This window comes from Spermophilus citellus (genome assembly GCF_964194105.1).
Source record: "Spermophilus citellus genome assembly, chromosome: 18".
Taxonomy (NCBI): Eukaryota; Metazoa; Chordata; class Mammalia; order Rodentia; family Sciuridae; genus Spermophilus; species Spermophilus citellus.
Window position 1 is genome coordinate 57,192,786 of NC_138200.1, and position 17,613 is coordinate 57,210,398.

The 17,613-nt window shown below is 44.7% G+C and overlaps 1 protein-coding gene across 1 annotated transcript in view; it reads left to right on the forward strand.

The window, feature by feature from the left end:
- HYDIN (HYDIN axonemal central pair apparatus protein) overlaps nucleotides 1-17,613 on the forward strand; it is a gene marked incomplete at both ends in the record, with an annotated part of 332,822 nt that overhangs the window by 246,022 nt on the left and 69,187 nt on the right. Inside the window, 6 exons of the mRNA XM_081274731.1 lie at nucleotides 208-373; nucleotides 9,063-9,686; nucleotides 12,014-12,235; nucleotides 14,360-14,568; nucleotides 15,004-15,186; nucleotides 15,993-16,112. Of these exons, the coding sequence (XP_081130857.1) occupies nucleotides 208-373; nucleotides 9,063-9,686; nucleotides 12,014-12,235; nucleotides 14,360-14,568; nucleotides 15,004-15,186; nucleotides 15,993-16,112 (1,524 nt within the window). The remainder of the gene's footprint in view (nucleotides 1-207; nucleotides 374-9,062; nucleotides 9,687-12,013; nucleotides 12,236-14,359; nucleotides 14,569-15,003; nucleotides 15,187-15,992; nucleotides 16,113-17,613) is intronic.

Sequence of the window (17,613 nt, forward strand, 5' to 3'; positions counted from 1 at the left end):
CCCGCCTTTCCTCCCCTCCCCCTCCCCGCCTTTCCTCCCCTCCCCCTCCCCGACCCTCCTTTCCTTCCGATTTGCCCCTCTTTCTTTTGTCCGTTCTTTCTTCTCATGCCCAAGGAAGCTCTGGCCAGGGCCCCTCCTCCGGGCAGTCTAGGTGGGCAGAGCCTGGCAGGTGGCCCTGACCTCTGTTCCTCTGCCTGGTCCCTGAAGGGAAATGGAGAGACTGGCCAAGGAGATGCAGGAGAAGAAGCTACAGCAGGAGCTCGAGCGACAGAAGGAGGAGGATGAGCTGAAGCGAAGGATCAAAAAGCTCAAGCCAGGCCTCCCCGGGAAGGAGGAGCCCCCCGTGAAGAAGCCCGCAGTGCCAAGCAAGCAGGTAGCCCTCCTCTGCTCCTACCAGAGGAGCAGCACATAACCCCCCACCCGGCCCAGCCCATTTCCCCCTCTGGAAAGCAGCCCAACGTGTCTGGTTTTGGGGGGGGGGGGGGGACAGAGGCTGGAGGACCTTAGCATCCCTCCCGCCCTGCAAGGGTCAGAGAGGTGAACTCCATCCCCAGTTCAGAGGTGAAGTCCCAGTCCAGGACCTGCAGTTTTGTCTGACCACAGCCCTGCTCTTTCCTCTGCCCGCTGCAGGACCCTAAGTGGGGCTAAATAGGCTGCATTAAAGATCTGCCTCGAGGAACCCCATGAGGCCCATGTGTTCCTTGACAACAGTCAAGGGTGAGGCTAAAGCCAGGCTTTGAGACAAGGTGCAGACAGGTCCAAGTGGGTGATTGTGAGACAGTGACCGCAGCCCAGTAGACCCAGGGCAGGAGAGTCAGCAACCAGGGAGGCCCTGTCTGCTGTTAGCCGCGGGGGCAGTCATGGCTTGCCAATGTCTTGGCTGGGCACAAGATCACGAGCCACCACACACCTTGTAGATTCAAACAGCAATTCTTTATTCCCGAACTCACACCGGCCTCTACACACACGTTCTGGGGAAATCCCAGTTCTGCTGCCGCCCAATTCACTTACTCCACGAGGCTTTTTTCCAATATCCCATTTGAATCTCACGAGAACTCAACGGGAACAAGCAGCAGGAACACCCTAATCCTGGCAGCAATAATCTTCAACCTCCCACTTCCCTAAAACCCCTATTGTCTTAAACCGGGAACGCCCTAAACCCAAGGACCGGGATACTTCCTCAAACCTGATCAGCTCTAAACCCGGATCCGCCTTGGTCCTTGAGCAAGGTCACCTTACATGCAATGTCAACAGCGAAATCCATTTAACGTGGGGTACGCTAGCAAGGAAATTTTGATGCGTCATTCCTACTTGGCAATGGCCCTCAGCAATGGCTGAACACACAGAATGCACAGCAGAAAGGGGAAGAGAGAGGAGGAGAGGAATGTGGCTTTCAGACCCAGAGCTGAGGAGGAAGCAGGGTCTGAGTACACAGAAGTGGACACAGGTCAAGGATGCCTGATGCCACTGACATGAGGGAAGTATATGACCTCTCAGGCTAAGGACAACACAGGGTACCCAGGAGAGAATTCCAGGGAGTGACTCCTACCTCTCTTGCATGATGTTGCTCATGAAGCCGGGAGGGAGAATTTAGTCACTGTGTGTGTGTGTGTGTGTGTGTGTGTGGGTGGCATTTTTTTTTTTTTTTTTTGCAATTAACAGTGTCCATTTCTTACTTGGAAAAGGTGGGAATAATCTGTGCAGAAGTTGTCTTCCTAAACTCGCTTTTGAAAGACAGCATTTAATTCATTATTAAAAGAAAGACTATCTGGAAATCGGTCAACTGCAAATTATGCCCACTAACTTCATCGCCAGAGTCTCCGCGTAGAATCTGCTGGAACTTCAATGAGGGTTTCCCATCTTCCTCTCAGCTCAAGTGACTGCGTCTTGAGCACCCCCACCCCTGGCAAGTCCCCTCTACCAGGAACAGGGCACATCCCTTCACATATGCTTTATGGATGTTGGGTGGGGTGGGAGGGGCAACAGCCATCCATTTGGGGGCAAGCGAGGGTATCATCTGAGCTTAGCCTGAAACAATCAATCGTACTCCCCGGGGAAATTCTCAAGGCCCCCCTTGGACTAAGCAGTAGCCTGGCGAGTAAACACTAGCTCAGGAAAATCTGCTGAGACTGGATATATCTTCCGGAAGTGAAAGAAGATCCCAGGTGGAAGGGAAGAACTGAAGACGTTCCTGCTTCCTCATCCAAAGGACTGCTCCAGGTCTTGGGTCTTTAGCACCATCCATTTCCCTCTCTCTGCTCTGGCCTCAGTCTTTCTTCTCATCGGCCTCTTTAAGATTTCTCATGTTTAAGAATCACCCTTTAAAAAAGAAAAAAAAAATCTTCAACCTGGTAGCCCCCTGACCAGCACTCTGTTCCTCTCCTTCTTCCATTATTCAGAATTTCCAAGAATTACCCTACCTACAGGCTCCACAGGCTGGCTTCCCATTCATGCCCGGCCTTTCCTACCCTGACTGGGGTAGCCTTCATTCCCTCCCATCAAAAGGTCTGGCAGCTTCTTCATGTCCAGCGTTGGCTTGCTCAGCTTCCTTCTCTGAGTGACTTACAAGGTTGATCCTATCCTTTAAGCTCTTGTTTCCAGTGAAAGTCCTGTTCTTTTATTATTATTTATTTATTTATTTATTTATTTATTTATTTATCTAATTAGGTATATATGGCAGCAGAATTCATTTTGATTCATTTTATACAATTGCAGCACAACTTTTCATTTCTTTGGTTGTACATGATATAACATTGTACCATATGTGCAATCATACATGTACCTAGGGTAATGAAGTCCATCTCATTCCACCATCTTTCCTCCCCCATACCCACTCCCCTCCTTCCCCTCCCTCCCCTTTGCCCAAAGTTCCTCCATTCTTCCCATGCCTCCCCAATTATGTGTCAGCATTCACTTATCAGAGAGAAATTCAGCCTTTGGTTTGTTGGCATTGGCTTACTTTGCGTAGCATGGTATTCTCCAACTCCATCCATTTACCTGAAAATGCCATGATTTTATTCTCTTTTAATGCTGAGTAATATTCCACTGTGTATATAAACCACAGTTTCTTTATACATTCATGCATTGATGGGCATCTAGGCTGGTTCCACAGTTTAGCTATTGTGAATTGAGCTGCTATAAACATTGATGTGGCTGTGTCACTACAGTGTGCTGATTTTAAGTCCTTTAGGTATAGAAAGGAGTAGGATAACTGAGTCAAATGGTGGTTCCATTCCAAGTTTTCTAAGGAATCTCCATACTAATTTCCAGATTGGTTGCATTATTTTGCAGTCTTATCAGCAATGTATGAGTGTGCCTTTCCCCCCACGCACACACATCCTTGCCAACATTTATTGTTGTCTATATTCTTGATAAGTTCCATTCTAATTGGAGTGAGATGAATTCTTAAAGTAGTTTTGATTTGCATTTCTCTAATTACTAGAGTGTTGAACATTTTTTCATATATTTGTTGATCGATTATATATAGTCTTCTGAGAAGTGTCTGTTCAGCTCCTTAGCCCATTTATTGATCAGGTTGTTTGGTTTTTTTTTTTTTGTTTTTTTTTTTTTTGGTGTTTTTTGAGTTCTTTCTATATCCTGGAGATGAGTGCTCTATCTGATGTGCATGTGGCAAAAAATTTGCTCCCATTCTGTAGGCAGCTCTGTTCACCTCATTGATTGTTTCTTTTGCTGAAAAGAAGCTTTTTAGTTTGAATCCATCCCATTTATTGACTTTTGATTTTATTTCTTGCACTTTAGGAGTCTTGTTGAGGAAGTTAGGGCCTAATTCAATGTGGTGAAGATTTTCCTCTGTTAGGCACAGGGTCTCTGGTCTAATTCCTAGGTAAATGGGGAGCCCCAGCATGGTCCTCTGCTCTGTGCAGGGTGATCCTGTTTTTGGGGGGCTTTCACACAGGTCAGTGGGGGCACTCCTGGGCCTGACCTGGGCCTGGGCTCCTGCACAGGTCAGTGGGGCGGTCCTGGTGAAAGCCTGTTCTTCTGTCATCCTTTCTTCCCTCCTGGGCTCCTTTCTGGGCTCTATCTCTGTCCATCCTTAGTCACTCTGCAGATTTCCAATCCTAGCCTTCTCTAGCCACTAGGCACTTTGGTCCTACCCCACATTTGGCTTCATTGCTATTTACTGGCCTCACCTGATGTGGTGGGGAAGAAGGAGAGAGTCAGGAAGAACTTGCAGGTTCTAAAGGGAAAGGGCGGCTGCTCTGGGCAGGGTGAAGAGGAAGGCGCCTTCTGTCCTCTGTGGCAGCACCGTCCTGCTCCTCCCATGTTAGCGTGATTCTTCTAAGATGCTTTTTCTTTGTTGTTAAGAGGCTGTCTCTTTTATTCGGTAATTTACTATGATTTTCCTAATATTTGATCCTGCACAGGGTTTCTTTTTTTTTTTTTTTAGCTTTTTTTTTATTGGTTGTTCACAACATTACAAAGCTCTTGACATATCATATTTCATACATTAGATTGAAGTGGGTTATGAACCTTTCCTATCCCCTACTATCCCCCCTCCCCTCCCCTCACATCTTCTCCTCTACCCCATCTACTGTAATTCATTTCTCTCCTTGTTTATTTTCCCATTCCCCTCACAACCTCTTATATGTAATTTTGTATAGCAATGAGGGTCTCCCTTCATTTCTATGCAATTTCCCTTTTCTCTCCCTTTCCCTCCCATCTCATGTCTCTGTTTAATGTTAATCTTTTCTTCCTGCTCTTCCTCCCTACTCTGTTCAGAGTTGCTCTCATTATATCAAAGAAGACATTTGGTATTTGTTTTTTAGGGATTGGCTAGCTTCACTAAGCATAATCTGCTCTAGTGCCATCCATTTCCCTGCAAATTCCATGATTTTGTCATTTTTTAGTGCTGCGTAATATTCCATGGTGTATAAATGCCACATTTTTTTATCCATTCATCTATTGAAGGGCATCTGGGTTGGTTCCACAGTCTAGCTATTGTGAATTGTGCTGCTATGAACATCGATGTGGCAGTATCCCTGTAGCATGCTCTTTTAAGGTCTTCAGGGAATAGTCCGAGAAGGGCAATAGCAGGGTCAAATGGTGGTTCCATTCCCATCTTTCCCAGGAATCTCCAAACTGCTTTCCAAATTGGCCGCACCAATTTGCAGTCCCACCAGCAATGTACAAGTGTACCCTTTTCTCCACATCCTCGCCAGCACTTGTTGTTTGACTTCATAGTGGCTGCCAATCTTACTGGAGTGAGATGGTATCTTAGGGTGGTTTTGATTTGCATTTCTCTGACTGCTAGAGATGGTGAGCATTTTTTCATGTACTTGTTGATTGATTGTATGTCCTCCTCTGAGAAGTGTCTGTTCAGGTCCTTGGCCCATTTGTTGATTGGGTTATTTGTTATCTTATTGTCTAATTTTTTGAGTTCTTTGTATACTCTGGATATTAAGGCTCTATCTGAAGTGTGAGGAGTAAAAAATTGTTCCCAGGATGTAGGCTCCCTATTTACCTCTCTTATTGTTTCTCTTGCTGAGAAAAAACTTTTTAGTTTAAGTAAGTCCCATTTGTTGATTCTTGTTATTAACTCTTGTGCTATGGGTGTCCTATTAAGGAATTTGGAGCCCGACCCCACAATATGTAGATCGGAGCCAACTTTTTCTTCTATCAGATGCAGAGTCTCTGATTTAATATCAAGCTCCTTGATCCATTTTGAGTTAACTTTTGTGCATGGCGAGAGAAAGGGATTCAGTTTCATTTTGTTGCATATGGATTTCCAGTTTTCCCAACACCATTTGTTGAAGATGCTATCCTTCCTCCATTGCATGCTTTTAGCCCCTTTATCAAATATAAGATAGTTGTAACTTTGTGGATTAGTCTCTGTGTCCTCTATTCTATACCATTGGTCCACCCGCCTCTGCACAGGGTTTCTAATGATTCTTGAATCTGTGGCCTGGGAACTCTCAAACCACTAACTTGTCGAAACCACTTGTCCTCCATTCTTTCTCTCGGCTCCCCCTAGGATCCCAGCCACACATGTGCTCAACCTTTTTGCAAACTTTTCCCAGTATTTCCTTTGTCTCTCTTGCTTGCTCTGGGTTTTGCATGCTTTTGTCTCCTGCTTCACCCTGGACATTTTCTTCCAGCATGTTGTCAAGTTCACTGTCTTTCTTCAGTGAGGTCTACTCATTGTTCAAACCTCCTTTTAATTCTTAATTTTGTTTTTGTTTTAGAAAGCTACTAGCTCTTATTTCTTTTCTAGTCCTCTTCAAAATCCTCAATCTTGTCATTTCCTCAACATATTCAACCTATTTTTTTCACGTCCTTTCCGACAATGTCAATGCACAAAGCCCCAGGCACGCTTCTTCTGCTGTCTGTCATTTGTTTTCGGTTTCTGGACACAGGGTCTTTTCTCTTTGGGTACTAGGTTATTTTTTATTTCTTGAACATGAAATTAGAAATAATTCAAGGCACTGGAGGATGTTATCTACCTCCAGAGAGGACCACTATTTGATTCTGGCAGACAGCTCGCTTAGGAGCACTTCAAGTCTTACTTCAACCAGGATTGAGATCATTTAGAACCAAGCTTCAGTCCCTGGTAGGGCTGGGCTTACTCTGGTCCAGCCCTACTCCTAAAATGGAGCCTTTCAGAGTCCTAACCCAAAGGGTAGGGGAGCTACCAAGATCTCTTTTTCTTAGCTAGTTTTTGAACCCCAGTTCCCATGAGTCTGTCAAAAGTCTTGCTCAGCTTCTCAGCCACACTTTTGAGGGAAAAGCAGCTCCAATGTTGGGCCACTCTCTGTCATCCCCTCCTCTCTCTGATCGCGGCCTGCAGCTCACGACTGTCTGGGTGGCTCACCACACCTTCAAGCACTCGAGGTTTTGAAATGTTTTATGCAGATTTCTTGCTTGTGGGTATTGAATTATATGACACGATTTGGTTTTCTTCTTCAGTCAATTCACATGGTAGATTACATATTCATTACTGAATTAATTTGCTTTAGGACTAAAGGTTTATTTAGGTTTTACTTTCAGAGTCAATTTGGTCATTCATGATTTTCTTTAAAAGTAGCCACCTTATCATACGTTCAAGTTTACTGGCTTAGGGTAATTCATGCTGCTATCTCAACCTCTTCTGTATCTGTGGTTATGTTCTTGTTATCACCCCACATGGTGCTTATTTGTACACTTCTCTCTTTTTTCTTGAACAATCTTGCTAGGACTTTGGCATTTTTATTGCTTTCCAAAGTAACAGTTTCTGCCTCGAGCCCAAAGTATCCCTATTGTATGATTGTTTCCTATCTAATTAGTTTCTAGTCCTGTCTTTTTATAATTTTATTCTTTCCACCGTGTTATTTTTCAGTTCCTTTTCTCAGTTCTTAAGGCGGATGCTTATTTTATTAATTTTGAATCATTTTTATTTTCTAATTTATTAAAAGTTATAAAAGCATTTAAAGATATATAAGTACTTGCAAACATTATTTTTAGACCTACTCCTCAAGGGTTGGCATCCAGTGTTTTCATTGCCCTTTGATTCTAAAAATATTTTCTACAATCCTTTATGGCTGCTTCTTCAACCCATGTACTATTTCAGAGTGTATTTCCTCATTTCCAAATGAATGGCCTCGTTGAGGATCATTTAAATTTCTGATTCTAGAATACCGTCTTCATAGAACGTGTTCTGTGTCGTGTTTTCTTCACATTTGTGGAGCTCTGTTGTGTGGCCTCACGCATGATTAGTTTTTGTCAATATTTCACATGTTGAAATAATGTGTATATTTTATTTCTGCACCTGTTCACTCAAGCTCATTGATCCTGTTATTAAACTCGTCCATATTCTGAAATAGTTTCTTATCATCCCCCAGCTGCTGTATGCTGGGCTCCTACAATCTTCCAAGTGCAGGTCCTCCCCTCACTGGGCTCCATCCTCTATACCAACCCTAGTGTGTTGGCAATGGCTTTCCAGACCAAAATGGATGCGGTAGAAGCATCCATGCCCTCCCATCCTGATGCAAGCTGCCATAAGGTTCCGTAGCTCTTACCCCATAAGCAGCTTTGCCAGAGCTGAGACTGAACACAGCCAGCCATGTTGCTGGGCTGTGTTCAAGACGGAGAAGTGGAGTAGGAGGAGGTTCAGTGGGGTATAGGGAAAAGCCCGCCCAGGTCACACAGGTCTCCAAGACTGCAACATGCCTGAACACAGAGGAAGAAGAGCTGTAACTGGGAAGGGGGACACTCGGTTATACTGTAGGTAGTGACCAGTAGACTGGACGAGACAGGACATCACCAAATAATGACCCAAAAAGTAATGGAATCTCCCTGAGGATTTCAGGGGAGGTAGAAAATCAGAGCCTACAAAACAAATTTGAAAGGGAAGGAAGAAAGAGATTAAATGTGGTTTCTATATGCCCAGTTCATTAAATAAATAAATGTTTTCTAAAAGCCTAGGGTAGAGCCAGATTCTAAACCCCCATTTGTTCCCAACAATACACAACATACACAAAACTTGTGTAATTTTAATAACTTCATGCTAAATAGAATCCTTACTCCACGGCAGTCACTCACAAGCTGCTTATATGTATCCACACTTTTAGTCTTCAACAGTCTCTGGCATAGTTATTAATGTCAGTACCAGTACTAGTCTCCCCCATTATACAGATGGGGCAGAGAGAAGTTAAGTCCTTGCCCAGGAGTACAACTGGGACTGAACACAGCCAGTAGGCAGTGCAACTAAGACTCAACACTTGGCCTATTCCAGAGCACCTGAGAGCAGGTGCAGAAGGCTTGATTTGCAGGACTTTTCCTGTTGACCCTTCAGAACAGCAGCTGTCAGCCAGGAGCGCACATCCAGGGCATTACATAGCTTTCTCAGAATGCACAGGACCAGATCCCAGCCCAATCTACAGCAGGGAAAGAACCATGGGATGGTTATTTTAGATAAAAGCCCCCCAAAGTGGTTCCTAGGCACGACTGTGCCTGGATCCTATGAGACCACCTTTTGAAACAAAAATGTCTGTCCTCTTACTGTTTTTTACATAGTCTCCTCACCCAGTAAACTGTATAAAACCTCCTTTCTGTGTTTTACCTTCTAGATTATTACTTCCAGCAAACCAGATCTCAAGATGGAGCCGCTAGAAAGGAAAATTTCTGTCCGGGAGCAACTAACAGTGGAGAAGGAAGAACAAAGCAAGAAAAAAAAAAACATGACGGATGTCAACTCATTTGGGGTTCCTCTTGTCCCAGAACAAGAGGAGAGTGAAGGGGACTTCCCAAAGGACTCTGAAAAGCAATTGGCCCAGAAGTTCAAGGCCTATGAGTTGAGCCTGAAGGATATCCAGGCCATCCTGGTGTTCTGGGACCGCAAGCAAGGAGTTCAGCTGCCTCACGGAGGGATGGAGGAGGTGCCCCATGAGCCTGATGACCAGCGCCAGGCTCCCTCGGGGCGGCGGGGCCGCAAGGACCGGGACCGAGAGCGGGAGCGCCTGGAGAAGGAGAAGGCAGAGAGGGAGCGCCTGGAGAGGGAGAAGGCAGAGAGGGAGCGGCTGGAGAAGCTGCGGGCCCTGGAGGAGCGCAACGACGGGGAGGAGGAGGGGGAAGAAGACCACGAGGGCAAGAAGGACCTGGGGGTGCCCTTCATCAACATCCAGACTCCGGACCCCGAAGGCTTGAACTGGAAGCAGGCCCTGGAGAATGACAGGTTCCCCAAGGCGGGACAGGTAGGAGTGGTAACAAATGAGGCAGCAGGTACCACCACGCCCCATCCAAACGTTCCTTCCTGTTGAAGATCCTCATCCCTTAATTTGATTCATCTCTAATGCCCCTGGGGATAAAAGACAATAATGACTTAGAGGGACCTTTGTGCACTGGCAAAATAAAATCCATAGAAAGTCCCGCCGGTCTTAGTATTCTATCAAACCTCATAGCCACCCGTACAGCTCATCTTTGATGTTTTCATCACTGTGTTATGGGATGGCAAGGCAAGTGACTCCTCTACTCCAAAATCTCTTCCCCAAAAGCCTCCCACAGTGACAGAAACTATCCTATTAGATACCTTTTTCCGCCTGCATTTGTGAAAACCACCCTGGCCAGTGGAGGCATAGGGGGTATAATACCTTTTATCCATGTGTCCTGGGAAAAGAGATGTCTCTGGAGAAGGGTCTGAGGAGTTCCCAGAGGGGCAGGAAAATTCAAGTCAGCATCAGCAGGGTTCTTGACATATGTGACGGAAAAGAATTTCAGCATAAGCCAGACAAGGGCATAGATAGAGGTTTATTTAGGAATGTAGACGCCTTGGGCTGGGGATCCAATATTTATAGCAGGGCTGTATCAGGAGCCAGACTGGAAGTGAGGCCAGGATGGAGCTGCACAATTTCATGTCCATTTTCCCTGCACGTGCGTGTTTCCCTTGTTTTACAAGAGCATGGGCCAAGGGCCTGTTGCTCAAGATTTCCACCTGTGCTTTCTGCATCTCAATGGCTCATGGGCGCTTCCTTTAAGATTCAGTATATTTCTCTGTTTATCCTAAATACCTATGTCATAGGGACAGGCTTTCTTCTGGAAAGGACCAGAAAGTAAAATTTTAGGTTATAGCTCATACGCTCTGTATCACAACCATGCGTCTCAGCCTTGGGATGGTGAAAACAGCCTTCAGTAATATGTAAGCAGATGAATATGGCTATGTTCCAACAAACCTTTATTTACAAAAAACAAGTACTAAGCCAGAGTTGGCAGGGGAGAGGAGGAGCCTATGCTCTCTGACCTCTGGTTAGTTTGTCAGAAATTAGTTACAATGTTTCAAAGTAGAGAATGGAGCCTGAGAAGGTTACAAATATGCAAGTGTTAATGGAGAGTAATTCCCCAGAGGTGCAGACTTCAAATGATGTGGCCTCACAACAAGTCTTACCATAGTAGTCCACGGTGGGGCCATAGGAGAAGACTGTGGAGGACAAACACCAGCAGCTCAGTTCACAGTTTTGCCTCAATACAAAAGAAATTATGATTTTTTTTTCCAAAAATACATCTTTTAAAAAAGACCTACAGCCAAGAACATCTCCTTGTATTGCTTTGTACCCTTCACATCCCAAGTCATAGTTTAGACTTGCTTGGAGAACCTCCTGGCTCTGGTAGTTTAATAACTGGTCCCAGCAGTTCAATGCTTTCCTCACAGACATTCTAAAGTACTGGGACCGTGTGTGGAGAAGGAATTCCAGCTGCTGGCCCCTGGGATGAGAGGCACAGGGTGATTACATAACAATGGTTATTTGCTAGACCTAACAGGCTACTTGGTCCATAGATTGAGCACTCAATAGCATTTATTTTTGTGATGAAAACAATTAGTATAGGTGTAGCCTGCTTATTCTGATGATATTTGCATGCTGGGAAGTCAATTTTCAACTCATCTGTTCTGGAAATTGCTCGTGCATTATGTATCAGAGATGACTGGGATGCTGTAGGAGTACATTTTCTCTCTCAAGGTTCTTCTTGACCTCTTTCATTTCCATCCTTTATTGCATTCCTAGAATCCTTGGCGGATTTTTTTGTTTTATGCTTTATTTGACCTGCTCCCATCCTAACTTTCTTTCACCTTTGAAAGGAAAGAGCATTTAAAGTGAAAGAAAATAGAAGCATGAAATATGAACATGGATGAAGCAACTCTACACTGTCGGCGTCAGAACCTTACTGACCAGCTGGTCTGTTTGTGCAGATTGGTGCTAGGCTTTGGGCCATGTCAACCTGGTTTTTGTCCTAATGGGGTTTATAGTCAAGTTGCAAAGACAGATCTTCAAACAGTCACAATACAGCATGGCAAAGACTACAGAAAGTATAGGGACCCCACAGTCTGTCTAGGGTACTGAGGTCTAGAAATCCCTGCAGAGCTGTTCAGAAGTCCTTGATGCCTGTTCTTGAACCATTCTTATTGAAGGAGTGTCAGTCAAGAATGTTGAGGGATGGGGGGTGGGGGTGAGCCACTCCTGCTCTCTCAAGGAGGTGGTTGAGATTTGCCTGGCCTCTGCATAGGAAAGTAATCAGGCCTTTCTTTTAGATCCTGGACATCTTGGGTCTGGGGTCCTCTGGACCACCCATCCCACCTCCCGCCTTGTTCTCTGTCATCTCCTACCCTGTGAAGCGGCAACCTATCGCCACCATTGACATCTTGAAACACTTTGTGTTTGTGACTCCACCAACGGATGAGGTCTCCCTGGTAGAAGAAAAGAAAGAACCAGACGCAGAACTTGAACTTGGCACCAACACCGTCTCTCCGAAGGTAAAGCGTCTGCTGCTGGTTCTCCTGACCCTGGCAGGACTTCAGAGGGCAGAAGGAAGGTCACCACCCCGACGTGGCCAAATCCTGACCCTCCCTCTCCCCTCTGCCATCCTATGCAAGCCTCCCCAGGCTGCACCTTCCCTGCATATGACTCACCCTGCTTCCCAAGAGGAGGCTGAAAATAATGGCGACTGACCTTCCAACTTTTCCAGTCCCCAGGGGAGGGTCTCGGGAACTGGTTACATTACTCTGAAGCTCAACTGCAAGAAAAAAGTAAGCAAAACTAGCTCCTTTAAAAAGATACCCAAAACATGTATTATGAGGCTAAGGTGATTTACACAGTGCCTAAAAATACAAGGATCCACAGATTCCAATTCAGGGAACACAGCCAGGAAAAGAATCAATTATTAAAGAGATTAAGATGGGAAGATTGGATATTTTGAGTAAAGTCCCTTTTTATCTCCTTACCTGATACTATAGTAAAATAAATTCTAGTTGGAATAAAAATAGATATAATCAAAATAGAATCATGTAAAAATAGAAGAAAATTATACAGAATTAGTAGAATAAATCACAAAGGGAAATAGATATGATAGCAATAATATGATATTAAAATTATAGAGGGATTTTTTTATCTCCTGAAAACACTGGCCCAAAAGTTTAATCTCTCCACACATGCTCCCATGAACTATGTACCTCTGCAGAGAGAAAATAAAATTACCTGTACTCTGTGGTACTGTCCTAGCATCTATAACCTAGTGTTGAAGCATGAAGTGCCCAGTACCACCTATGAGTCAAATCAAGCTTTTAAGCCGAATTTACAGGAAATAGAGGGAGAAAAGGAGTAAGTTCAATGGCACTGTGAGAAGAGTCAGAACAATTGAAAGTATGAAATATACTGCAAGAACATAGATATGGTCTCTCCAAAGAGTCAGGACAATTGGGACAAGGTAGGAGGCTGGAGATTAAAGTTACTAAACTCTAGGTTCAATCTATAGCACAAAAACAAACAGAAAAAAAAAGATACTAAATAGATTTAATAATAACCAATATAGGAGCAAATGGTTATAAAAAGAAATGCCTGGGACAAATAGGAAAATTTTAACATGGACTGTATGCCAAATGATAGCCTGGAATTATTGTTCAGTTTCTTAGATGCTGTAACAGTATGGTAGTCTAGATAGTCCTTGATCTCAGGCACAGGCTGAAGTACTTAGAGGCAAAGAGTTACCATCTGCAACTTACCTTCAGAGGTTCCAAAGGAAAAACAATGGATGAAATAAATAAATATTACCAGCCGGGCCTGGTGGCACACACCTGTAATCCCAGCAGCTGGGGAGGCTAGGGCAGGAAGATCACAAGTTCAAAGCCAGCCTCAGCAAAAGCAAGGCACTAAGCAACTCAGTGAGACCCTGTCTCTAAATAAAATACAAAACAGGGCTGGGGATGTGGCTCAGTGGTCAAATGCCCCTGAGTTCAATCCCCGGTACCAAAAATAAATAAACAAATATTACCCACTGTTAAAACTAGTTATGACTATACTAGGCCTTCAACTTTGAAAGTTTTCTAAAATAAAAAGTTAGAAATGATAAATAAATTAAAAGAAAAAAAATTAGTCAAGAAACATGAAAATACCCCTAGAAAAATGGAAACTTCTTATTAAAAGTGAGATACTAAATATATGTTTATTCTACTACTTCCAAAAATAGTAAGAGATTTTTTTAAACAGCATAAATCCTAAAAACAAAGAGAAGGAGAGAGGAGATGACCGGGAATAAAATATGCCAACAGAATATTGGAGCTGAGATGTTGAGTGAACAAGATAGCTGGTCTCGCAATGCCAAAGAAGTTGGAAGCCCTGTTGGCTATGGGGGGGCTGAGTACTGTCAAGGGCTGAAATCCTGGTCCCGCACCCTCCCTGCCGACTTCAGGTTTTCTCTGGGGTTTCAGCCTCCTCTTCGGGGAGCAAGGTCTTATCATCAGCAGGAGGCTGGACCCCACCTGTCACGCAGCAGCACCCACAGTACCACCACCCCAGACTGCAGACGAGTCAGGGGAATCTCCATCTCTGCTGGTGGGTACCTCAGATGAGTATTTAAGACCCTGTGCTCATTTTTAATGAAGGTCCAAGAGGAACAGCCCACCTCATCTAAGGGGGGAAGACAGAAAACCAAGGAAAAACCAGAACAAACCCGTGAGACTCAGAAGGAAAAACGCCGCATGGCCTTCAACAGGAAGGGCCTTGCTGGGGGGCCTACTGGTATCATCACGCCCCTGACCGACATGGACCAGAACAACTTCAGCGGGCAGCACTCTCAGGAGAAATTCATCAGGTGGGCCTCCCAGCTGCCCAAGGGAGGGGGACGCAGAAGCCCCACACTGAGCTATCACATCACCAGAGGGGAACAGGGCTGGGCTGCCTGTGGGGCCCTGTGACCCGCAGTGCTAACTCCAGCAGGGCAGGGCCTCTCCCAGGCAGCTCTCCTACCCTCTCTTGCCAGAAGAAAACATTCTCACTTGAAAAGCCTGTGTGTTACCAGGCCTGGCACCACATCTATAATCTGAGCAGCTCCGGAGGCTGAGGCAGGAGGATCAATAGTTCAAAGCCAGCCTCAGCAATTTAGCGAGGCACTAGCAACTCAGTAAGACCCTGTCTCTAAATAAAACACAAAATAGGGCTGGGAATGTGACTCAGTAGTTGAGTACCCCTGAGTTCAGTTCCCAGTACCCAAAGTGGGGGGAAAAAAAAGTCTGTGTGGTCATTTCAGGCTGAATCACTTCCGGTGGATCGTGCCAGCCAATGGAGAGGTGACACTCCGAGTACACTTCTCTTCTAATAGTCTGGGGAACTTTGATCAAACCTTTAACTTTGAGATACTTGGAACTCGCCGCCAGTACCAGCTTTATTGCCGAGGTGTCTGCACTTACCCGTACATTTGCCAAGACCCAAAGTAAGTGTATTTTATTTCAAAAGAAAAGGTTATCGTTTTCCTCCATGGTACTTTAAACAAGGCTGCTGTTAATAATAACATAGAACTGGTACAGCATTCCTGACCCTTTTGTTGTACAAGGCCTCAGTGTTTCAGACATTGACCAAGTGTCTCAGACATTGACCAAGAGCCTCAGAGATGGCACCGTGCCACAAGTGAGTTCCAGACTCAGTTAGATCAAGGGGAGGGCAAGATAATTTGCTTATTTAATTGTTATGCAAATTTAAACCGATTTCATATTTGCTCTAGGATTTTTTCATCTTATAATGCAAATATGCATGCGAATCTCCATGGGTGGGCTTTTTTCTGAGCTGAACACCCCTGTGCAGTTTATGCACCACATAGAGATTCCTGGCTGAGCAAGCTAGCAGGGCTAATTCCCTGGAGGAGGGGGCCTTTTATACATGTCTATCCAGAGGAGCCTTTTGCAATTCTCACCAAAGGGCCCCATTGAACCAAGAACTAGTTTTCCATAGAGATTCTTGGAAATTTTTCTACCTGGGCTCACTGGAACAGAATGCCCAGTTCAGCTCTATTATCAGCCCTTGTTGTGGCAGATACCCCTGGAATCTTTTCTCTGAAGTACAAACCTTACTGTCCTCCCTTGGAGTGGGAAAGCCTTGACAAAGTTCCTCCAATTACTAGACACTGTCTTCAGACACTTGGCCCCTTTGCAGAACAGGGAGCGCTAGGTTCTACACACATCAAGTGGTGTTGTTGAACTTCCATTCAAGCAGCTCACCTCACCTTTCCTCCCCTGGGTTCAGAGTGGTATTCCCTCATCGGAAGAAGGACATGAAGCCAAATGAGGTCATCTTTAAGCAGTATATTACGAGCTGGGAGAAGTTTTCCTTTGGACCACTCCTTTGTGGAAAATCAAGAGATAAGTAAGTGTTCCCTTATTTCAAAACAGTTTTCAAATGCCTGCGTTGGGCTTATGAATAGTACAAGATTTTTTTTTTTTTATGTAGACATAGCTTTAGCTGATTCGGTGTCAGAACCAAATCACAAATCAGGATAACTAGGTTATGCTTAAACACCCAGATGAATTGAACACCACTTTACCAAATGAGAAACCCTGGGAGAGGGCCAGGTTTTGAAGAGTAGGATCAAGAGGTCGCTTTGGGATCTGTGAAGTTTGAGATGCTTGAAAGATATCTCTAGAAGCCATCTAAAGTGGAGAATAGGATATATGATTTGGATTCTCAAAGGAGAGCTCTGTCTTCAAGACAGCAAAAGCCATAGGCACAGATGAGATGGGCTAAGAGGAAAGCATTTTAGAAGAGAAGGACCAAACAAAGATGGAGCCCCAGATAACCTCACCATGCACAGGAAGAACCACAAAGGAGATGAGAAAGAGGGCCAGAGCTATTAAGAGAGACCAGGAAAGGGTGGTGTCATGGATCCAGGAGAAGAAAGAAGGATCATTTTTGTTGAATGCTTTGAGAGGACAGAAGGATGAAGGCATAGACATTCGCAGGGTTTAACAACATGGAGATCACCAGGGCCTTTAGTAAGAGTCCTTTTGTGGCACTCCTGAGAGTGAATCCCAAGTTTAGTAGGATGAGGAATCAATGAACAGTGAAAGAATGAAGACATGGTGTGAAGAAAACTCTTTGGAAAAGCTTGTCTAGGAGGGGAGATGGGATAGAGTCAAGGTGGAGAGAGAGAGATGAGGCCGGGGAAGTCTGGTTATGAACTTTTGTTCTCCTGGTGGCTGTCTGCTGAGGGTAGGTAGGAAGAAACACCCTGGAGTCTCAGGAGAAAGTCAGGTCCCCCAATGGCATAGCTCCCTGAGACAGCACAACAGAATGGGGGATGCTGGCCTTTGCCAGGAGGAAGCACCATCATCTCACGGTGGGAGCATGGCTTTGGGAGACAGTATGGTCACAGCTTTGGTTAGAATGGTGAGGAGCTCCCTATGCAACTGTGTCTATTTACAATGTGTGAGGTCACCCTCCCAGGAGTGAAGAAAGTGGAGGAAGTTTAAAAATGTTGAGGAGGGGCTGGGGATGTGGCTCAAGAAGGGGCTGGGGATGTGGCTCAAGCAGTAGCGCGCTCGCCTGGCATGCGTGAGGCCCAGGTTCGATCCTTAGCACCACATACAAAGAAAGATGTTGTGTCCACCGAAAACTAAGAAAAAATTAATATTAAAAAATGTTGAGGAAATGGAGAAGATATGAAAAGCATTTTTTGTGGAATAAGAAAGAGAGCATGTTAGAGAAATAGATTAAAATTATCAGGCAAATTGGAGGCCTAGTAATCATAAATGTGTAATGCTACTAGTTTTTTCAGTTTATACAGATTTCTTATTGTATAGGAAGGAGATGAGATGGGAAATGGAACTTAACTCTCCATTCAGTCTCTTATTTGCTGTGATAAATAGAG